Genomic DNA, 24,024 nt, shown 5'->3' with positions numbered 1-24,024 from the left:
TACCCAGATCTTCAGGAATTGCTCTTAGAAGATCCTCGGCCTCTTCCTCTTCGCGAGGACCTGCTGCAGCAGGGGCCGTGCGTGCATCAAGACTTACCGCGGCTACGTTTGACAACATGGCTGTTGAGCGCCGGTTCCTAGCCCGAGAGGGTATTCCCAAGCAAGTCATCCCCACCCTTATTCAGGCCAGGAAAGGAGTATCGTCGAAACATTACCACCGTATTTGGAGAAAATATGTGTCTTGGTGTGAATCCAAGAAGGCTCCTACGGAAGAGTTTCAGTTGGGACCTTTTCTCCATTCTCTGCAGGCTGGGGTGTAGGCGGGCCTCCGATTGGGGTCAATCAAGGTCCAGATTTCGGCCTTGTCAGTATTCTTCCAAAAACAATTGGCCTCTCTTCCAGAGTTTCAGACCTTCGTGAAAGGGGTTCTGCACATCCAGCCTCCATTTGTGCCTCCAGTGGCACCATGGGACCTTAACGTGGTGTTGCAGTTCCTTCAATCGGATTGGTTTGAGCCTCTACAAGAGATAGAGTTGAGGTTTCTCACCTGGAAAGTGGTGATGCTTTTGGCATTGGCATCCGCACGCCGGGTGTCTGAATTGGGGGCCTTGTCTCACAAGAGCCCTTACCTGATCTTCCATGAAGATAGGGCAGAGTTGCGAACTCGTCAACATTTTCTTCCAAAGGTGGTTTCATCTTTTCACATAAACCAACCTATTGTGGTGCCAGTGGTTACTGACACGTTCACTGAGTCAAAGTCTCTAGATGTGGTTAGGGCTTTGAAGATTTATGTCGTAGAACAGCTCGAATACGGAAAACAGAGTCTTTGTTTGTCCTGTATGCTCCCAACAAGATTGGGTGTCCTGCTTCCAAGCAGACTATTGCACGTTGGATCAGAGGTACAATTCAGCACGCTCATACTACGGCTGGATTGCCGTTACCGACGTCGGTGAAGGCCCATTCCACTAGAAAGGTTGGGCTCATCCTGTGCGGCTGCCCGGGGGGTCTCGGCATTGCAGCTTTGCCGAGCAGCTACTTGGTCAGGAGCTAACGTGTTTGCAAAATTCTACAAGTTTGACACCTTGGCCGATGAAGACCTCAAGTTCGGTCAATCGGTGCTGCAGGGTCATCCGCACTATCCCGCCCGTACTGGAGCTTTGGTATAAACCCCATGGCCATGAAGTGGACCCCAGCATCCTCTAGGACGTATGAGAAAACAGGATTTTGATACCTACCAGTAAATCCTTTTCTCCTGGTCCGTAGAGGATGCTGGGCACCCGTCCCAGTGCGTACTTTACCTGCAGTACTTGTTTAATAGTTATTGCTTGTGTTACACAATGGTTGTATTTTGGTTATGGTCAGCCTGTTGCTGACTTTGTTCATGCTGTTGACTGGAATTCTGTTGAATGCCATGTTGTGCGGCATGGTTGAGGTGTGAGCTGGTATGTATCTCACCACTAGTATTAAAGTAAATCCTTTCCTCGAAATGTCCGTCTCCCTGGGCACAGTCCCTATAACTGAGGTCTGGAGGAGGGGCATAGAGGGAGGAGCCAGTTCACACCCATTGAAAAGTCTTGAGTGCCCATGGCTCCTGCAGAACCGTCTATACCCGATGGTGATGAAGTGGACCCCAGCATCCTCTACGGACTAGGAGAAAAGGATTTACCGGTAGGTATCAAAATCCTGTTTTCTTGCATCTGCAGTCAGGAAGGGAAGATCAGTATCGGCAAGGTATTATACGATTGCTGATAGTATTACACAAAATTAGTAGCAATTTCTGGAGTCTGACAGGCTGAAACCCCATTTTGCTGAAGAATTTCAACCACTGTGGCTGTAGGATGATCGGCCCTAGCCAGATTGGCTAAGTAGTTACCTGGTCTATCCCCAGTGGCGTATCTAGAGTGAACCACAAACAGTAATTTATATTGGGCTTTGTCAGATATACAGCTCCGCCACTTCCTCTGTGCAGCAAGTCACGCAAATCTGGACTCAACAGAACCCTCAGTTAAATATGCTAGTTCAAGGGATCTACACGAGGCCCCCAGCTCCAACTCCTGACTCTTATAAGCCGATTTCAGGTTAGCCACTGTCTTAATTAATGTACCCCGCAGAAAGGCCTTAAAAGCATCCCATAGCACCTCGGGAGTGGTAGTATCCCTATTTAGATCGAAAAATTCCTGCCAAGCTGCCTCCAACTCGATCTTATCATCCATGCGAGTCAACCAAAATTTCATATATGGTAATTGTACCCGGAAATTCAATCGGTCTGTCGTCATGTTTTTATTCTTACCGAAATACAGAGCAGATCACCGTATATAATTTGTTGTGACATACACAAAAATGCTTACAAACATTGTGTTATTTTAAACAGGTTGTTAACCAGTATTCGCAAGGTCTCCCAGTTTCACAATTGTCGGGTCTCTATAAGGTAATAATGACTTTTTGAATAGTTTTATTGTACTACTTAGCACCAGCCAGTATGGTTTCAAATGGAAACGGGATTTAAATTTTCTAATTGCTGTGAGCTAATATTTCTCTAACGTCCTAGTGGATGCTGGGGACTCCGTAAGGACCATGGGGAATAGACTGGCTTCGCAGGAGACAGGGCACTTTAAGAAATAATTTGGATACTGGTGCGCTCTGGCTCCTCCCTCTATGTCCCTCCTCCAGACCTCAGTTTGAATCTGTGCCCGGATGAGCTGGGTGCTACTTAGTGAGCTCTCCTGAGCTTGCTAAAAAAGTATTTTGTTTGGATTTTTTATTTTCAGAGTGTTCTGCTGGCAACAGGAATTCTGCTACGTGGGACTGAGGGGAGAGAAGCAGCCCTACTCACAGAAGATAGGTCCTGCTTCTTAGGCTACTGGACACCATTAGCTCCAGAGGGATCGTACACATGAACGCACCATTGGTCGTCCGATCCCAGAGCCGCGCCGCCGTCCTCCTCGCAGAGTCAGAAGTCAGAAGCTTGAAGCAAGAAGACGTCGAAATCGGCGGCAGAAGACTCCAGTCTTCATATGAGGTAGCGCACAGCACTGCAGCTGTGCGCCATTGCTCCCACACTAACCCACACACTCCGGTCACTGTAGGGTGCAGGGCGCAGGGGGGGGGGGGCGCCCTGGGCAGCAATTAAGTACCTCTTGGCAAAATAGAGCATATATACAGTTGGGCACTCTATATATGCATAGGCCCCCGCCATATTTTTACATAGGAACGCGGGACAGAAGCCCGCCGCTGAGGGGGCGGGGCTTCTTCCTCAGCACTCACCAGCGCCATTTTCTCTTCACAGCTCCGCTGAGAGGAAGCTCCCCAGGCTCTCCCCTGCAGAATCACGGTAGAAGAGGGTTAAAAGAGAGGGGGGGCACATAATTTTGGCACAAAAACAGTTATACAGCAGCTATTGGGTTAACACTAAGTTACTGTGTGATTCCTGGGTTATATAGCGCCGGAGTGTGTGCTGGCATACTCTCTCTCTGTCTCTCCAAAGGGCCTTGTGGGGGAACGGTCTTCAAAAAGAGCATCCCCTGTGTGTGTGGTGTGTCGGTACACTTGTGTCGGCATGTTTGACTATGTGGAGGCAGAGCGGGAGCAAATGAATGTGGGGTCGCCGCCGACGGTGCCGACCCCGGATTGGATGGATATGTGGAAGGTTTTAAATGAGAATGTTAATTCCTTGCATAAAAGGTTGGATAAAGCTGAAGCCTTAGGACAGCCGGGGTCCCAGACCATGCCTGATCCTCTATCGCAGAGACCGTCAGGGTCTCAGAAGCGCCCACTATCCCAAATTGTTGACACAGATATCGACACGGATTCTGACTCCAGTGTCGATGGCGATGATGTAAAGTTACAGCCTAAAATGGCTAAAGCCATCCGTTACATGATTATAGCAATGAAGGAGGTGTTGCACATCACAGAGGAAACCCCAGTCCCTGACAAGAGGGTTTATATGTATGGGGAAAAAAGGCAAGAGGTGACCTTTCCCCCTTCACATGAGTTAAATGAGTTATGTGAAAAAGCTTGGGAATCTCCAGATAGGAAACTGCAGATTTCCAAACGGATGCTTATGGCGTATCCCTTCCCGCCAGCGGACAGGTTACGCTGGGAAGCCTCCCCTAGGGTAGACAAAGCGTTAACGCGCTTTTCCAAGAGGGTAGCCCTGCCGTCACAGGATACGGCTACCTTAAAAGATGCTGCGGATAGAAAGCAGGAGGGTATCCTGAAGTCCATTTATACTCATTCAGGTACCTTATTAAGGCCGGCAATTGCGTCGGCCTGGATGTGTAGTGCGGTAGCAGCATGGACAGATACCTTATCTGAGGAACTTGATACATTTGATAGGGATACTATAATACTAACCCTGGGGTATATAAAAGACGCTGTCCTATATATGAGAGATGCTCAAAGAGACATTAGCATGCTAGGCTCTAGAATAAATGCAATGTCGATTTCTGCAAGAAGGGTCCTGTGGACTCGGCAGTGGACAGGCGATGCCGACTCAAAAAAAGCACATGGAGTTTTTACCTTACAAGGGCGAGGAATTGTTTGGGGAGGGTCTCTCGGACCTGGTCGCTACGGCTGGAAAATCAAATTTCTTGCCATATGTTCCCTCACAACCTAAGAAAGCACCGTATTACCAGATGCAGTCCTTTCGATCACAAAAAGGCAAAGTCCGAGGTGCGTCCTTTCTTGCTAGAGGCAGGGGTAGAGGAAAGAAGCTGCACAATACAGCTAGTTCCCAAGAACAGAAGTCCTCCCCTGCTTCCACTAAATCCACCGCATGACGCTGGGGCTCCACAGGCGGAGCTAGGCCCGGTGGGGGCGCGTCTCCGAAATTTCAGCCACAAGTGGGTTCACTCACAGGTGGATTCCTGGGCTATAGAGATTGTGTCTCAGGGATACAAGCTGGAATTCGAAGAGATGCCCCCTCACCGTTATCTCAAATCGGCCCTGCCAACTTCCCCCTTAGAGAGGGAAATAGTGTTAGCTGCAATTCACAAATTGTATATTCAGCAGGTGGTGGTAAAGGTTCCCCTCCTTCAACAGGGAAGGGGTTACTATTCGACCATGTTTGTGGTACCGAAACCGGACGGTTCGGTCAGACCCATATTGAATTTAAAATCCCTGAACATATACCTGAAAAGGTTCAAGTTCAAAATGGAATCGCTCAGGGCGGTCATCGCAAGCCTGGAAGGGGGGGATTTTATGGTGTCTCTGGACATAAAGGATGCATACCTTCATGTCCCCATTTATCCACCTCATGAGGCGTACCTCAGATTTGTGGTACAGGATTGTCATTACCAATTCCAGACGTTGCCGTTTGGTCTCTCCACGGCACCGAGAATATTTACCAAGGTAATGGCGGAGATGATGGTGCTCCTGCGAAAGCAAGGGGTCACAATTATCCCATACTTGGACGATCTCCTCATAAAGGCGAGGTCCAGAGAGCAGTTGCTGATCAGCGTAGCACGCTCTCGGGAAGTGTTACAACAGCACGGCTGGATTCCAAAGTCGCAGCTGATTCCTACGACGCGTCTGCCCTTCCTGGGCATTATTCTGGACACAGACCAGAGGAATGTTTTTCTCGCGACGGAGAAGGCTCAGGAACTCATGACACTGGTCAGAGACCTCTTAAAACCAAAACAGGTGTCGGTGCATCACTGCACGCGAGTCCTGGGAAAGATGGTGGCATCATACGAGGCCATTCCCTTCGGCAGGTTCCATGCGAGGACTTTTCAATGGGATCTGTTGGACAAGTGGTCCGGATCACATCTACAGATGCATCGGCTGATCACCCTATCCCCCAGGGCCAGGGTGTCTCTTCTGTGGTGGCTGCAGAGTGCTCACCTTCTCGAGGGCCGCAGATTCGGCATTCAGGACTGGGTCCTGGTGACCACGGATGCAAGCCTCCGAGGGTGGGGGGCAGTCACGCAGGGAAGAAATTTCCAGGGTCTGTGGTCAAGTCAGGAGACTTGCCTTCACATCAACATCCTGGAACTAAGGGCCGTATACAACGCCCTAAGTCAAGCGGAGGCCCTGCTTCGCGACCAATCGGTGCTGATTCAGTCAGACAACATCACCGCATTGGCTCATGTAAACCGCCAAGGCGGCACAAGCAGCAGGGTGGCGATGGCGGAAGCCACCAGAATTCTTCGCTGGGCGGAAAATCACGTGAGAGCACTATCAGCAGTGTTCATTCCGGGAGTGGACAACTGGGAAGCAGACTTCCTCAGCAGGCACGACCTCCACCCGGGAGAGTGGGGACTTCATCAAGAAGTCTTCGCGCAGATTGCCAGTCGGTGGGAACTGCCACAGGTGGACATGATGGCATCCCGACTCAACAAAAAAACTACAGAGGTATTGCGCCAGGTCAAGAGACCCTCAGGCGATAGCTGTAGACGCACTAGTGACACCGTGGGTGTTCCAGTCGGTTTATGTGTTTCCTCCTCCTCTTCTCATACCCAAGGTGCTGAGAATCATAAGAAAAAGAGGAGTGAGAACAATACTCGTTGTTCCGGATTGGCCAAGAAGGACTTGGTATCCAGAACTGCAAGAAATGCTTACAGAGGACCTATGGCCTCTGCCCCTAAGACAGGACCTGTTGCAACAGGGGCCTTGTCTGTTCCAGGACTTACCGCGGCTGCGTTTGACGGCATGGCGGTTGAACGCCGGATCCTAGCAGCAAAAGGCTTTCCGGATGAGGTTATTCCTACGCTGATAAAGGCTAGGAAAGACGTGACGGCTAAACATTATAACCGTATATGGCGAAAATATGTTGCTTGGTGTGAGGCCAGGAATGCCAGCTGGCCCGTTTCCTTCATTTCCTACAGTCGGGAGTGACTTTGGGCCTAAAATTGGGTTCCATTAAGGTCCAGATTTCGGCCCTATCCATTTTCTTTCAAAAAGAACTGGCTTCTCTTCCTGAAGTCCAGACGTTTGTAAAGGGAGTGCTGCAAATTCAGCCTCCAGTGGCACCTTGGGATCTTAACGTGGTGTTGAGTTTCCTGAAATCTCACTGGTTTGAACCACTCAAGACCGTGGAGTTAAAATTTCTCACCTGGAAGGTGGTCATGCTATTAGCCTTGGCTTCGGCTAGGCGTGTGTCAGAACTAGCGGCTTTGTCACACACAAGCCCCTATCTGGTTTTCCATATGGACAGGGCAGAATTGCGGACCCGTCCGCATTTTCTGCCAAAAGTGGTGTCATCCTTTCATATGAACCAGCCTATTGTCGTGCCTGTGGCTACTCGTTATTTGGAGGATTCCGAGTTACTAGATGTGGACAGGGCTTTGAAAGTTTATGTAGCCAGAACGGCTAGAGTCAGGAAAACCGAGTCGCTGTTTATCCTGTATGCATCCAACAAGCTTGGTGCTCCTGCTTCAAAGCAAACTATCGCTCGCTGGATCTGTAACATGATTCAGCAGGCTCATTCTGCGGCTGGCTTGCCGCTTCCAAAATCGGTTAAAGCCCACTCCACAAGGAAGGTGGGCTCTTCTTGGGCGGCTGCCCGACGGGTTTCGGCATTACAGCTTTGCCGAGCAGCTACTTGGTCAGGTTCAAACACTTTTGCAAAGTTCTATAAGTTTGATACCCTGGCTGAGGAGGACCTGGAGTTTGCTCATTCGGTGCTGCAGAGTCATCTGCACTCTCCCGCCCGTTTGGTAGCTTTGGTATAATCCCCATGGTCCTTACGGAGTCCCCAGCATCCACTAGGACGTTAGAGAAAATAAGATTTTACTTACCGGTAAATCTATTTCTCGTAGTCCGTAGTGGATACTGGGCGCCCGTCCCAAGTGCGGACTTCTTCTGCAATACTTGTATATAGTTATAGCTTACATAAGTGTTATGTTGGTTGCATCAGGGTTGGTCTGATGCTCAGTTGTTGTTCATACTGTTAACTGGGTAAGTTTATCACGAGTTATACGGTGTGATTGGTGTGACTGGTATGAGTCTTGCCCTGGATTCCAAAATCCTTTCCTTGTACTGTCCGCTCTTCTGGGCACAGTTTACTTAACTGAGGTCTGGAGGAGGGACATAGAGGGAGGAGCCAGTGCACACCAGTATTCCTAATTCTTTCTTAAAGTGCCCTGTCTCCTGCGGAGCCCGTCTATTCCCCATGGTCCTTACGGAGTCCCCAGCATCCACTACGGACTACGAGAAATAGATTTACCGGTAAGTAAAATCTTATTTTTCCTAAGGTGCTTTCTTTCACTAGCTGGATCAATTTTACAAAAATACCAGATAATTGTCTTGCATATCACTAAGGAACCACAGTTTTTATATATTTGAAAAACTTGTAAACCATAAAAGAATTTGCATTAAGTGATTTCAAATGTACAATACATATCAAAAGTAAAATTGCGTAATATGAAAATGTGTATACGCATATGACCACTGGAATCTGAGCTTTCTAATAAATCCCAGTCCTATAAGATTAGAGACGTGCAGTCCAGAGCTCACACCGTTGGATGTGTCCCCTGATTTCTAGCATTCTGGCTGCTGCTCAGTTCTGGAATCAAGGGGTTTGCGTGGAGCGCACAGTATGTGTATCTTGTTCAAGGGGGCTGCTGGTATCAGGAGAGTTGTCCAGACTCTAGGGCTAGTGTTATCGTACAGGTTTTGGATACCTGCGCTCACCCTCTATTTGGTGTTTGTATGTGAGAAATGATGTATCTCTATGATCTGTAAATACCTTTATAAGTCACAATGCTTAGTATAACAGATGGTACAATAATTCATATATAATTGATGATATTGTGATTACACATAAATGCCCTTATAGTAACATGCATATTGTGTGAACATCTGATGTATAGGGAAATTAAACACAAGATGAAATAAAATATGGTATTGCCGCTTGATGAATATCCTAAAAAAAAAAAAAAAAAAAGTCTTGTGAGAAAAGGAGTGTCTTTGTTCCAGATATATAGGAGTCAGTCTTTATCTGAAGGGATTTCCTTTCCCCTCAGTGTGAGTCTAAACAGTGTGCCCAGAGGCGGTTCTTTTGTCAATAATTGATCGTAGGTGGAGGTCGTGTTCTGGGAGGCCGGCGTCCCGGCCTGCCAGGTGCAACTTACCCTCACGATGTGATGTTTAGTTCTCTTTGTTCACTCTGTGGTGAGTGATGATGTGGCCACTTGCGCTGTTTCCGCTGTATCCGTCCCCGGTGGTGTTCCTCAGCAGACAGGGCTGGAAGCCTTCCTGGCTCTGCTGCTAGGCTGCCGGGTCCCGCCGGAAGCCGCACTGAACAACCGGAAGTTGCGTTGCCGCAACGCTCAGCTTCTTCCTATGTCCTGTGTGGTCTCAACGGCCGCTCCACTCGCCGGCCGGCGAGGAGTCTTGTGGATGTAGTTTGCGGTGATGTGCTGGCAAGCTTGAGGTGTCTGCATGGATCTGTTTCCAACCGGTTTCGGCCGCAACTGGCCTTTTTCAAGGATTCAGAGTGCTGTCCCATGGGGTTCTTTTATTGGTCTTTCTGACCAATCGGATGCGGTGGGTGTGGTTCCAAATGGGTGATTGATGTTGTGGTGGGTGTGGTTCCAAATGGGTGATTGATGTTTCCATGGAAATGCTTCACTTAGTGCATCTGTTCATTTCAAACAGTAGTGTGCCAGACTTTTTTACTTTTATGGTATGGTGTTTGACGAAAACGTGTATGTCCCATATATAGATAGTGGTTTGTTGGTCATATGTATCATTGATACATGAATAGTAGTTCTACGGTTAAGTAGAGATATCATTTTCTACAAACATATCACATTTGCATATGTATTCATGTCTATGTATAAGTGGATATGGGTGTCTGGTTTTCCAGTGTCCGATAGTGTGCTCCAACCTGTAATGATTATTTGACTAGTATGCTGTTGTTAAAGTCAATGTTGAGACCTTTCGGTGCCATGGTTTTGAGATTAAAGATCCATTTTAATTCGTTCCTATCCAATATTTTATTGAAATCCCCACCTCTCCAATTTCTGAGTGGTTTCTCTATTGCTATGAAGAACAAAGTGGTGGGATTTGCCCCATGTACTTCTTTGTAATGTTTTGATACGCTGTGGTTCTCATATCCAATTTTGATGTTTCTTATATGTTCATATATCCTATTTTTTAATGGTCTGATGGTTCTGCCTATATATTCTAGCCCACACGGGCATCTCAGTAGGTATATCACCCCCTTACTTTCACATGAGACTTCATGTCTGATTTTGAATGACTCATTTATCGTGGAGGAGTGGAATTCCTCTATTCTCTTTGTGGTGTTCTTATGTGTGATCTTGCAGCCTGAGCATTTCCCACAATAGTGAAAGCCCGTATGGTGTTCTGTGTATGGTAACGTAGTTTGTACCTTTGCTGATGGTTTGAGATGGTTCCTTACCAATTTTTGCTTAATGTCAGGGGCTTTCCTGTAGACTATGTGTGGTCTGTCATCCAAGATTTTATTAAGGTCCTCATCTTTCCTTAGTATACTCCAATGTGTTTGCAGTGTCTTCTCTATTTGTTTGGCTGCTCTGTTATATTGGGTTATGAAGTAGGTCCTCTCTCCTGGGGAATTCCGTGGTTTAGTTTTGTCCTGTAGTAGTGTTTGTCTGTCTAAGTGTAATGTTTCTGCAAATGCTTTGTCTACCAGTTCGGGGGCGTATTTCTTTTCCAAGAATTGGTCCCCCAGCTGTTTCCCTTGTGTCTTGAAATCACCCACATCTGAGCAATTTCTCCTAATTCTCATGAATTGCCCCTTAGGTATGTTTTGAAGCCATGTGTTGTGGTGTCCACTGGTTGCTAGGATGTAACTGTTGACATCCACATCCTTCCTGAATGTTTTTGTCTGTAATGAATTGTCTTTAATGAAGATCTCCAAATCCAGAAATTCAACCTTCTCCTTGCTAGTGTGAGTTGTGAATGTGAGATTCCGGTCATTGTTATTCATGTGTTGGATGAATGAATTCAGGGAGTCCTGTGTCCCTTTCCAGATGAAAATGATGTCATCAATGTAGCGCCGCCATAGGACGAGGTTGGCGCCAAAGTCATGCCCTCTCCATATGTTCTCTTCCTCCCATTTGCCCATGAAGAGGTTGGCATAACTTGGCGCCACCCTCGATCCCATAGCGGTCCCGGTCATCTGCAGGTAGTAGGTGTCGTTGAACCATACATAGTTATGGTTCAGTATGAATTTGGTGGCTGTGACAATAAAATCAGTTTGTTCTGGATCCAGAGTACCGTCTGTCTGTAGAAAATGTTTTATGCTTTCAAGCCCTTGGTTGTGTGCAATTATTGTGTATAGTGATGTCACGTCGCTGGTCGCCAGCCAGTAATCTGGTTGCCACTCTACCGTCTGTAATGTTCTAATTATGTCCGTGGTGTCCCGTATGTATGATGGCAGGTTTTTGACTTTCTCTTTTAAGAACGTGTCTATATATTGTGAGAGGTTTGAGGTGAGTGAGTTGATTCCTGAGATAATTGGGCGTCCGGGAGGGTTTGTCTGATGTTTGTGGATCTTAGGGAGGTAGTAAAACACGGGAATGACTGGGTGGTTGTTGGATAGAAATAGAAATTCTTGTTTGTTCAATATACCTAATTCCTGTCCTTGTTTGAGGAATTGATCCAGTTCTTTTTTGTATGTCTGTGTTGGGTCAGTTGGTAGTATCCGGTATGTGTCTGTGTCTCCCAGGATTCTCAATGATTCCTGAATGTAGTCTGTTTTGTTCAGGACAACTATACCCCCCCCTTTGTCTGCTGGCTTAATTATTATGTCCTTGTTTTTCTCCAGATCTCTCAGTGCCTTGGTTTCATTATTGGTGAGGTTATTGCTTCTATGTGTTCGTGCCCTTATGTTCTCTTGATCCAATTTGTCTAAGTCCTCCGTCACGAGGGCTTCAAAAGTTTTAATGTAGTGGTTCTTGAGGTGGCTGGGGTAAAATGTGGACTGGGGCCTATGTGGTGTGTGGGTGTAATTATCCATGTCCCTGTCATTGGCATTTCTGATAACTGGATTACTGGCAAAATATTTCTTCAGTGTCAGTTTTCTTATGAATGTCTGGAGATCACAGTATACATCGAATTTGTTAGGTTGTTTGGTAGGTGCGAACTTAAGACCTTTGTTCAGTACTGTTTTGTGATGTTCTGTAAGTTCCATTTGACTGAGATTAAAGATGTTGGTACTGTTTATTTTTGGTTCAATGTTTGGTTGTCCCTTTGTTTTGCCTTTTTTGGTGTTCTGCCCTCCCCTACATCCTCGTCTGACTCTGTGTCCCTCCTTTTCTTTTTTATGTTCACCCCTGCTAATGTTTTGGTTCCGCAGACCTGTTCGTCTGCACCCCATTCTAAAAAAGGAGCAGTGTGTTCCCTCAAATTGTTTGTGTGTGATGCTTCTGGAATGTTTCTTTCTTTGGTTGTCGCACCTACCAAACAACCTAACAAATTCGATGTATACTGTGATCTCCAGACATTCATAAGAAAACTGACACTGAAGAAATATTTTGCCAGTAATCCAGTTATCAGAAATGCCAATGACAGGGACATGGATAATTACACCCACACACCACATAGGCCCCAGTCCACATTTTACCCCAGCCACCTCAAGAACCACTACATTAAAACTTTTGAAGCCCTCGTGACGGAGGACTTAGACAAATTGGATCAAGAGAACATAAGGGCACGAACACATAGAAGCAATAACCTCACCAATAATGAAACCAAGGCACTGAGAGATCTGGAGAAAAACAAGGACATAATAATTAAGCCAGAAGACAAAGGGGGGGGTATAGTTGTCCTGAACAAAACAGACTACATTCAGGAATCATTGAGAATCCTGGGAGACACAGACACATACCGGATACTACCAACTGACCCAACACAGACATACAAAAAAGAACTGGATCAATTCCTCAAACAAGGACAGGAATTAGGTATATTGAACAAACAAGAATTTCTATTTCTATCCAACAACCACCCAGTCATTCCCGTGTTTTACTACCTCCCTAAGATCCACAAACATCAGACAAACCCTCCCGGACGCCCAATTATCTCAGGAATCAACTCACTCACCTCAAACCTCTCACAATATATAGACACGTTCTTAAAAGAGAAAGTCAAAAACCTGCCATCATACATACGGGACACCACGGACATAATTAGAACATTACAGACGGTAGAGTGGCAACCAGATTACTGGCTGGCGACTAGCGACGTGACATCACTATACACAATAATTGCACACAACCAAGGGCTTGAAAGCATAAAACATTTTCTACAGACAGACGGTACTCTGGATCCAGAACAAACTGATTTTATTGTCACAGCCACCAAATTCATACTGAACCATAACTATGTATGGTTCAACGACACCTACTACCTGCAGATGACCGGGACCGCTATGGGATCGAGGGTGGCGCCAAGTTATGCCAACCTCTTCATGGGCAAATGGGAGGAAGAGAACATATGGAGAGGGCATGACTTTGGCGCCAACCTCGTCCTATGGCGGCGCTACATTGATGACATCATTTTCATCTGGAAAGGGACACAGGACTCCCTGAATTCATTCATCCAACACATGAATAACAATGACCGGAATCTCACATTCACAACTCACACTAGCAAGGAGAAGGTTGAATTTCTGGATTTGGAGATCTTCATTAAAGACAATTCATTACAGACAAAAACATTCAGGAAGGATGTGGATGTCAACAGTTACATCCTAGCAACCAGTGGACACCACAACACATGGCTTCAAAACATACCTAAGGGGCAATTCATGAGAATTAGGAGAAATTGCTCAGATGTGGGTGATTTCAAGACACAAGGGAAACAGCTGGGGGACCAATTCTTGGAAAAGAAATACGCCCCCGAACTGGTAGACAAAGCATTTGCAGAAACATTACACTTAGACAGACAAACACTACTACAGGACAAAACTAAACCACGGAATTCCCCAGGAGAGAGGACCTACTTCATAACCCAATATAACAGAGCAGCCAAACAAATAGAGAAGACACTGCAAACACATTGGAGTATACTAAGGAAAGATGAGGACCTTAATAAAATCTTGGATGACAGACCACACATAGTCTACAGGAAAGCCCCTGACATTAAGCAAAAATTGGTAAGGAACCATCTCAAACCATCAGCAAAGGTACAAACTACGTTACCATACACAGAACACCATACGGGCTTTCACTATTGTGGGAAATGCTCAGGCTGCAAGATCACACATAAGAACACCACAAAGAGAATAGAGGAATTCCACTCCTCCACGATAAATGAGTCATTCAAAATCAGACATGAAGTCTCATGTGAAAGTAAGGGGGTGATATACCTACTGAGATGCCCGTGTGGGCTAGAATATATAGGCAGAACCATCAGACCATTAAAAAATAGGATATATGAACATATAAGAAACATCAAAATTGGATATGAGAACCACAGCGTATCAAAACATTACAAAGAAGTACATGGGGCAAATCCCACCACTTTGTTCTTCATAGCAATAGAGAAACCACTCAGAAATTGGAGAGGTGGGGATTTCAATAAAATATTGGATAGGAACGAATTAAAATGGATCTTTAATCTCAAAACCATGGCACCGAAAGGTCTCAACATTGACTTTAACAACAGCATACTAGTCAAATAATCATTACAGGTTGGAGCACACTATCGGACACTGGAAAACCAGACACCCATATCCACTTATACATAGACATGAATACATATGCAAATGTGATATGTTTGTAGAAAATGATATCTCTACTTAACCGTAGAACTACTATTCATGTATCAATGATACATATGACCAACAAACCACTATCTATATATGGGACATACACGTTTTCGTCAAACACCATACCATAAAAGTAAAAAAGTCTGGCACACTACTGTTTGAAATGAACAGATGCACTAAGTGAAGCATTTCCATGGAAACATCAATCACCCATTTGGAACCACACCCACCACAACATCAATCACCCATTTGGAACCACACCCACCGCATCCGATTGGTCAGAAAGACCAATAAAAGAACCCCATGGGACAGCACTCTGAATCCTTGAAAAAGGCCAGTTGCGGCCGAAACCGGTTGGAAACAGATCCATGCAGACACCTCAAGCTTGCCAGCACATCACCGCAAACTACATCCACAAGACTCCTCGCCGGCCGGCGAGTGGAGCGGCCGTTGAGACCACACAGGACATAGGAAGAAGCTGAGCGTTGCGGCAACGCAACTTCCGGTTGTACAGTGCGGCTTCCGGCGGGACCCGGCAGCCTAGCAGCAGAGCCAGGAAGGCTTCCAGCCCTGTCTGCTGAGGAACACCACCGGGGACGGATACAGCGGAAACAGCGCAAGTGGCCACATCATCACTCACCACAGAGTGAACAAAGAGAACTAAACATCACATCGTGAGGGTAAGTTGCACCTGGCAGGCCGGGACGCCGGCCTCCCAGAACACGACCTCCACCTACGATCAATTATTGACAAAAGAACCGCCTCTTTAGACTCACACTGAGGGGAAAGGAAATCCCTTCAGATAAAGACTGACTCCTATATATCTGGAACAAAGACACTCCTTTTCTCACAAGACTTTTTTTTTTTTTTTTTTTTTAGGATATTCATCAAGCGGCAATACCATATTTTATTTCATCTTGTGTTTAATTTCCCTATACATCAGATGTTCACACAATATGCATGTTACTATAAGGGCATTTATGTGTAATCACAATATCATCAATTATATATGAATTATTGTACCATCTGTTATACTAAGCATTGTGACTTATAAAGGTATTTACAGATCATAGAGATACATCATTTCTCACATACAAACACCAAATAGAGGGTGAGCGCAGGTATCCAAAACCTGCTGCTCAGTTCACTCATAAATGCCCCACAGGCATTATAGTGCTAGTGAAAACATGTTGTCTTCCTGAATTTTTTTTTTTTTTTTAAATTCTGTGCAGGTTGTAAATTTGATCTGCTTTTGCATGTAGCCCACAAATGTGAAGACAGCTTTGTTTTTACACTGAAATTTAGGTTTTAGTTTGGACACCCCCCACCCAAATCTATCTGCACATTTTACATGTGCACTACCAGCAGTACAGCATAGTTTTGCCAAAGTGCACAGTTACAGTGTTTTGTGCTTTACTTCCAAAGCAGAATCAGGCCCAATGTGCAGAGGAGAGCATGGAACTCTCCTCACTCCTGCTGACTGTTTCACAAGTTTTTTTTTTGCACATCTGATCTCCTGTCTAAAGTTACAGGGCGAACAGATCGGACCTGACTAACTGGTAGCCCATTACTTTTCGCACATCGCATAAAGCAACTGAATCCATCTAAACTATTGAGCACGCTGCCGAGAATGCAGTTTGACTGTCCAAAAGTGGACTTTTCTCACGTTTCTGCTAGCCACCTCAGTAGGGTGCAGGCAGAAATAATAGGCACCGGGTCGGCACAACAGTTGAATAGCTCCATCCTCCCATAATGCGATTTACAAGGGTTATACGTTGTTAGGAATCACAACTGCAATTATTGGCTTTTAGTTTAAATTATCTATGAAATCTTTGTGAAAGATGCAGGTTGACTAAAAGAGGGAATATGTTGTTTCTTTCTTCGTCCACTAAGGGGGCACAGGAGTGCTAATGCTGGGTATAGGGTTGGCTGGAAGCAGGCAGGCGCCAAAAGGGTTTACTTTAAAGCTCCCAGCAGGCCTTGACTCCCCGTCCCGTATACCCCACCAGGCCCGCCAGTTTTTTCTTTTGGTGCGACAAGGAGCAGGCACCAATCTTTTCTCGTGAGCTTTTAAGATCGCTTGGTTACTTTTATATTTAGTAATCCGCGCTACAGCACAGCAGAGTGGGATGCTGGCGCACTAAGCGCCCAACAAGCCCACTCCAACACCCGGATCCCGCTGGCGGCAGCGCCGGTGAACGGATCGGGGACTTCCGCCGTGGGGACCACAGGAGGCTTCAGACAGCCCGCCGCAGCCGGGACCGGAGGGTAGATTAGACTGGATCCCTGTGGCAATCCGCTCCTGCTCCAGGGAGCCAGCGGGGGGGGGGGGGGGGGCAGATGAGAGGGGGCCCGGGTGACACCATGCCTGTTTGCCACTAGACCACCCGGTCATCAGCCGCAGGGCAGGTGGGCAGAGTCCCTAGGATCCATCTGAGGGGGCAGGGTGTCTAACCTGCAGCCCCTCCCCCGACAGGGCTCACCAGTAGCAATGCTCAAGGTCAGTCCCTGGGCAATCTCTCCTCCCTCCTTACCCAGTCCCTCCCTAAAAACGCTCAGCAGCCATTTTGGGCTCACTTGCTGGCTGGGAGTTGCTGAGTAAGGAGGGTCTGGCCACTGCCTTCCCTGTTCCCCGCTTCTGTAGCCGGGTCCAGTCAATTTCTCCTGTCTGGCTTCCTCACAGGCCAATTGAGTACCTTGGCCCTCATTGTCTTTTCTGGCATTGTGTGGCTGAGTGAGTGTGTGAGTGTGTGTGTGTCAGTCTGTGTCTGTAACACCACTGTGCAGTAGTTGGTTTCACTTCCCTTGGGCAGACTCTTATTTTGCAGTGAGTTCTTCAGGGACTGGTTTGTGCACATTTAATTAACATCTTTTGCTGTGTTGTTTATTTTACTGTACCCTGTTTGCATTTTTACTGTGACTTCCAGGGGCAAGAGGGTCGTTGATCCAGAACCACTAACTTGCACAGTATGTTGTAATATTCTGTCTTCACAGAATTCTTTAGACACTGGTCGTTGCAGGGCGTGCATGGCCGTCCCACCACGTGAGGACCCACCTCTTACCCCCGTTTCGCAGGAACCAGTTTGGGCAACTACGCTGACACACGTTATGACGCAACTCATGGATCGGTTGGCTACGCAGCAAGTAGATCCTCAAGTTACAGCGCCTTCCGGTCCGATGGTTCCAGGTCAGTCTTACCCTATTCCTCCCCCAAAGGGGGAACCACCGTGGGTCACTACACTGACTCAATCTGTCCAGGGCCTGTCACAGGTTTCGGCTTCCATTCAGCAGCTTCTAGGCAGAGAAAAGCGTCCCAGGCGGGCACATACTTCTAGTGGAACTGCTACCCCTCTGTCGGGAGGGTTTTCGTTGTCAGAGTTGCCCAATTCGGACAAAGAAAGCGGGTCGGCAGACTCTGATCCGGACGCAGCTTCTAGTCTGGAAGACTCTCTCTCCATAGCGGAAGTGGAGGCCCTTGTCAAACAAATCAAACTGATCCTTGATTTTGAACACGAAGATCCGGCTCCAACTTCCAAGACGCCTATTTTCAATAAACCCAAAAAGGATTCTTCAGTTTCCCTCCTCAGCTCAGCTAGAGAACTTGCTAGAAGTGGCTTGGGCTAAACCTGATAAACGGTTTCAGCTCTCTAAAAGGTTGCAGGCTTTTTATCTTTTCCCTTCTAAGGATAGGTCCAAGTGGGAGAACCCACCCCCTGTGGACGCACATGTGATACATCTCGTGAGATCCTCGGTTCTGCCGATTCCAGACACCACCTTCCTTAAGGACTCCACTGATCGTAAACTAGATACTTTTCTAAAGACGACCTACATGGCCGGCATGGGTAACTAAAGCAATCTCGTGCTGGACAGACCAGCTTCAACAAGGCCTCTCTTCTAACGTGAGTAGGAAACTATTGTTGGCAAATGTTGGGCATATTCAGAAGGCAAATACTTACCTGGCGGAAGCGGCTCTGGATACGGCCACCCTTACATCTAAGGTTTCGGCTTCCACTGTGGCGGCCAGACGGTCATTATGGGTGCGTTCTTGGAGGGCGGACGCCTCCTCCAAGAAAGCTCTAGAAGCTTTACCTTTACCTTACGCAGCAGATACCCTTTTTGGACAAGAACTCAACAACATTGTCACTTCACTGGCTACTGCTAAAACAGCTATTCTCCCGTCGGCTACACCGGCTAAACCTATAACTTCCAATCTGCCTTTTCGGGGTCAGGGGAGAGCTAAGGGCCAAACCTCTACTAAATACCAATCCCAAACTAAGAATACGAAGTCTCGCAAGCAACCTTGGGCTACTAGACACCCGGCCACCAAGCCAGCTGACAAAACTGCAGCGTGATGGGGCGGGGCCCCCTCTGGGGGGCCTACTGCTGTCTTTTGCTCCGCAGTGGTGGAACGTCACAAAGGACGCCCTGGTCAGAGATGTAGTGACTTACGGATACGCCTTGACTTTCTGGCGTCATCCTCCAAGAAGGTTCTTCACCACAGGACTTCCGAGGGATCCCGGAGAGGCAGCTGCTCTTCAAGAGTCAGTCAGCTCCCTTCTCGCCTCTAACGTGATAGTTCCGGTACCAGCAGTACAGGAAGGCCATGGTTTTTACACGTCGCTTTTTCTGGTTCCGAAGCCGGACGGCTCATATCGACCTATACTCAACCTCGAACGGTTGAACCAATTTCTACGGGTTCCCAAGTTCAGAATGGAATCCCTCAGAACAATAATTCTCACATTGCTACCAGGGGACTTTATGGCGTCACTGGACATACAGGATGCATATTTGCATATCCCAATCCATCCAAGTCATCAACGGTTTCTTCGGTTTGCAGTCAAAACCTACTATTTTCAATTCCGTGCCCTGCCCGTTGGACTTTCCACACCTCCAAGGGTCTTTACCAAAGTGATGGCAGCTTACCTCAGACGCAAAGGTGTTTGAATTTTCCAATATCTGGATGACCTCCTACTTCTGGGTCATTTGCAAGAGGAGCTCGCATTTCACCTTCAGCTAACTGGACTTTTTGCAATCTCATGGCTGGAAAATAAACTGGAAGAAATCGTCTCTAACGCCCTCTCAAACAGTCCTGCATTTAGGGGCGCTCCTAGATTCCAGAGCGCAGAGAGTGTTTCTCCCCCAGGGCAAGATCAGTCATTCAGTGCTGAAACCAAATGCTACTACATCATCGCACGGTTTTCATACATACTTGTATGATAGTACTGGGCTCGATGGTGGTAGCGTTTGATATGGTGGGATAAGCCCAATTCCACTCCCGTCCTCGATAACTGGAGGTTCTTCGGAAATGGGACGAGTCTCCTCTCCACATACGCTCACAAACCATAGTTCTCCCTCCGGAGGTTCGACGGTCTTTAACTTGGTGGCTCCTCCAACCCAATCTCAATAAAGGACGTCCCTTTTGGATTCAAGATTGGACGGTGGTTACAACGGATGCCAGTCTTCGGGGATGGGGAGCGGTCTTGGAAGCTCATACGTTCCAGGCCGCTGGACTCTTCAGGAAAGCAAACTTCCCATCAATGTACTAAACTTGAGGGCAATCCTCAATACTCTACGTGCAGCTCAGCGGATTCTGCGCGGTCATCTGGTAAAAGTCCAGTCGGACAATGCGACCGCAGTCGCATATGTCAACTGCCAGGGCAGCAGTCGAGGAGCCATGCGAGAGGTCTCCAGGATCTTACTGTGGGCGGAAAGAAATCTACCTGCACTGTCGGCAGTATTCATACCAGGAGTGCTCAGCTGGGAAGCGACTTCCTAAGTCGGCAAGACATTCACTCAGGGGAGTAAATGTTACATCCGGAGGTGTTCGACCAGTTGGTCACCCGATGGGGGATGCCGGACATAGATCTCATGGCATCCCGCCACAACAACCAAGTCAGAAAACTCGGCTCACGCACAAGGGATCCACAAGTGTTCCTAGTGGATGCTCTGACTGCTCCGTAGCCTTTCCGCCTAGTGTACATCTTTCTACCGATTTTCCTGATTCTCAGGTTACGCCGGAAGTTCAAACAGGAAGGCGGAACAATTATACTGATCGTTCCGGATTGGCCATGTCGCCCATGGTACAGTATACGGACTTGCACAATCTGTCCATCGACAGTTCGTGGCGTCTTCCTCTACGTCAAGACCTTCTATCACAGGGGTCCTGCGTACATCCTCATCCAGACCGTCTAACTTTAACAGCGTGGCTGTTGAGACATCCATCCTGAGGTGGAAAGGATTTTCCAACCAGGTCATCAAGACTATGCTTAAGGCAAGGAAGTCATCCTCTGCTAGAGTCTCCATCGCATTTGGAGGACTTATTTTTCCTGGTGCGCTGGAAAGCAATACAACCCACGTTCTTTTAGATTGCCTCGGCTGTTGGCTTTTTTGCAATCCGGCCTCGACCTAGGCTTTCGTTTATGATCCTTGAAGGTTCAAGTTTCTGCCTGGTCTGTACTCTTTCAGAATCAACTGGCGGTTATCCCGGAGGTAAGGACTTTCCTCCAGGGGGTTATTAATGTTTAGCCGCCGTTTGTGCCTCCGGTGGCACCTTGGAATTTTTCATTGGTATTGAAACTCTTCAACGGGCTCCTTTTAAACCCATGGACAAGACGGATCTCCGTTGGGTCACTTGGAAGACTTTATTCCTTTTTGCCATATCCTCAGCTCGTCGGGTTTCGGATCTCAGTGCCTTGTCTTGGCGCTCCCCTTTCTTGGTTTTCCACTCCGACAGGGCAGTGCTCCGCACTAGAGCAGGTTTCCTGCCCAAGGTGGTTTCTAGTTTCCACATCAATCAGGAGATAGTGCTGCCCGTTTTGTCATCAACTTCTCCAAAGGAGGCTTCCTTGGATGTTGTCCGAGCTCTCCGTATCTATGTGGAAAAGACTAGGGTTATTTGGTGTACGGATTCCCTGTTCGTGTTATTGGACGCGCACAAACGGAAATGACACGCGTCCAATCAAACCTTAGCTAGATGGCTTCGGTTGATTATTCATCACGCCTATGTGGTGGCGAATCTTCCTTTCCCTTCGGGGGTGAGGGCCCATTCCACACGAGCTTTGGGGACTTCCTGGGCAGCCTCTCATGGGGCCACAGCAGAGCAGCTTTGTAAAGCGGCTACGTTGTCTTCTGCCCTGACATTCATCAAATTCTATGCATTTGGCACCTTTGCGTAGGATGACACGACCTTCGGGCGAAGGGTCATTGGCGCAGTCCAGGAGCGTCCCCGCCCCAATGGGGACAGCTTTAGGATGTCCCAGTGTTAGCACTCCTTTGCCCACTAGTGGACGAAGAAAGAAAATAGGAAATATGTCTTACTTGGTAAATCATTTTCTTCGAGTCCATAGGGGGCACAGGACGCCCTCCCTGATGCACCTGTCCTGCGGGATTGGATTCCTGTGTAGGTGCTGTGCAACCTTCCGGCTTCACAGTGGTCTTCTGTGTGTGAGGTGTCTGTGACTTTCTTCCTTCCTCTGTATGCTGCTCCTGCCTTAAGGCTTAAGGCTAACAAAACTGGGGGCGGGGTATAGGTGACGGGGAGGCAAGGCCTGCTGGGTACTTTTAAAGTAACCCTTTTGGTGCCTGCTGCTCCCAGCCAGCCCTATAACCAGCATTAGCACTCCTGTGCCCCCTATGGACTCAAAGAAAAGGATTTACCAGGTAAGATATAAATCCTATTTTCTTTTTGCGTTGCCCAGTGATACTTGTGTACAGGCATGTATTTACCACACCACATCTGTTTCATTGATGTGAAGGATGCAGGTATCATAGTAGCATCCTAGGAAGAACGCCTTTGCTTATAATTGTTGATATTTTGAAAACTTTAGTAAACTTTCCTATTACATGCATGTCCTTAGCAATACACAGGAAAGGACCTGCCATTCAGAGAGATGGGATTTCTGTCTGTACTGGACCTTGTCGGATCATTGGGTGACATGCTCTATTTGGAATGCACAGTGGATGGGCAAGATTGGCGTATATTTGATATGGAAAAAAAACAGAAAAAAGATGTGACCGGTGAGAGATTATTAAAATTACTTAGATGGATGAGCAGTTAATTTTTTGTTTTTCAGTTGAACCTTATTGATTTAATTCACAATAAAATTATATTTATTTCTTGACGCCTATCTTACCTTGCACAGACTGCTGTAGTGAGAATAGAGTCTGACCTAGAAATGTACACTGAAAAGAATTGTATTAAACCTCTAAGATGTTCACAAATAAAATGCATATGGCCTTGATAGTTATGCTGTTGCTGGTATAATGCTGACACGGTTGTAATGTTATTTAAAGCATGTTTAAAGTTATAATGCTTTAAGTCCATCTGGGGAACACTGCGTTAGCCATTACAGATGTGTCCTCATACATCTTACCTCAATACGCCACGCAGCAGGAGATGCCTGGCATAAGTGACCTGACAGGTCCAGTGCAACTCTGTTAGCGTTGGGTGTCTTTTGCTGAAAATGCATCTTTCTTGCATAGCTATGTGAATAAGATGCACAAGCAGACGCTGCTGATTAAAATCATATGCGGCATGCCTACATTCTGTGTGCAAAATGCTATGTTAGAGTTTGCATGGAAAGCACTGTAACGTAGCATTTCGCAGACAGAATATAGGCATACTACAAAAATACAGTAAGCACTACTAAGCACCACTCACCACATTGAAAAAGTAAATACAATTTAGTTCATCATGAGTGACAATTAAAATAAACAATACTGAAAGGTGATCACCCTGCACAAATAAATACATTTAAATGTATGGATCATACATTTAAGGAAGAAAGAGGCGGCACTCTGATATTCCAAAAATGCAACAAAGTTTAGTGATTCATCTTTAAATATTCGTCAACGTTTCAAGGTCCGCAGACCTTTTCGTCAGGACGTTACAACATCAGTGAAAATCAACAAAGCATTCCTCTTTCTTCCCTAAATGTAAGATCCAATCAGCTATTAACTCACCTGGGAGGGCACCTGAGCCATTGCACCTGTATCTGGAGTGCCAAGCTACTATGCAGTGTGTATGTGTGTATATATGTATATGTGTGTGTATGTATGTGTATATATATATATATATATATATATATATATATATATTCTCAATAAAATGTTACACACAGTCTCGAAACTATTTCAGCTGGTAATAAAATGTTCAAATATGGATCCACTATGGTTAGAGAGTAGTAGTTTAAAATCTTTACAAATAATACTGATGTCCATCAGCTTTGTTATAATTAGTAATTAGTGCACTCACCCATAGAGTACATTGGAATAAATTTTGTGGTGTTTCAAAATTAATGAACTCCTCTGAGAGTTGGGTTGGT

The 24,024-nt window shown here is 46.6% G+C and overlaps 1 protein-coding gene across 2 annotated transcripts in view; it reads left to right on the top strand.

Annotated features, from left to right (window-relative positions):
- TDRD5 (tudor domain containing 5) overlaps positions 1-24,024 on the top strand; it is a 602,913-nt gene that overhangs the window by 97,852 nt on the left and 481,037 nt on the right. For both annotated transcript variants that reach the window (XM_063939810.1, XM_063939811.1), the window contains exons 6-7: positions 2,372-2,428; positions 22,558-22,717. In XM_063939810.1, the coding sequence (XP_063795880.1) occupies positions 2,372-2,428; positions 22,558-22,717 (217 nt within the window). The remainder of the gene's footprint in view (positions 1-2,371; positions 2,429-22,557; positions 22,718-24,024) is intronic.

This window comes from Pseudophryne corroboree, chromosome 9, assembly GCF_028390025.1.
Source record: "Pseudophryne corroboree isolate aPseCor3 chromosome 9, aPseCor3.hap2, whole genome shotgun sequence".
Classification (NCBI taxonomy): domain Eukaryota; kingdom Metazoa; phylum Chordata; class Amphibia; order Anura; family Myobatrachidae; genus Pseudophryne; species Pseudophryne corroboree.
This window is presented reverse-complemented; position numbering and strand designations above follow the sequence as displayed.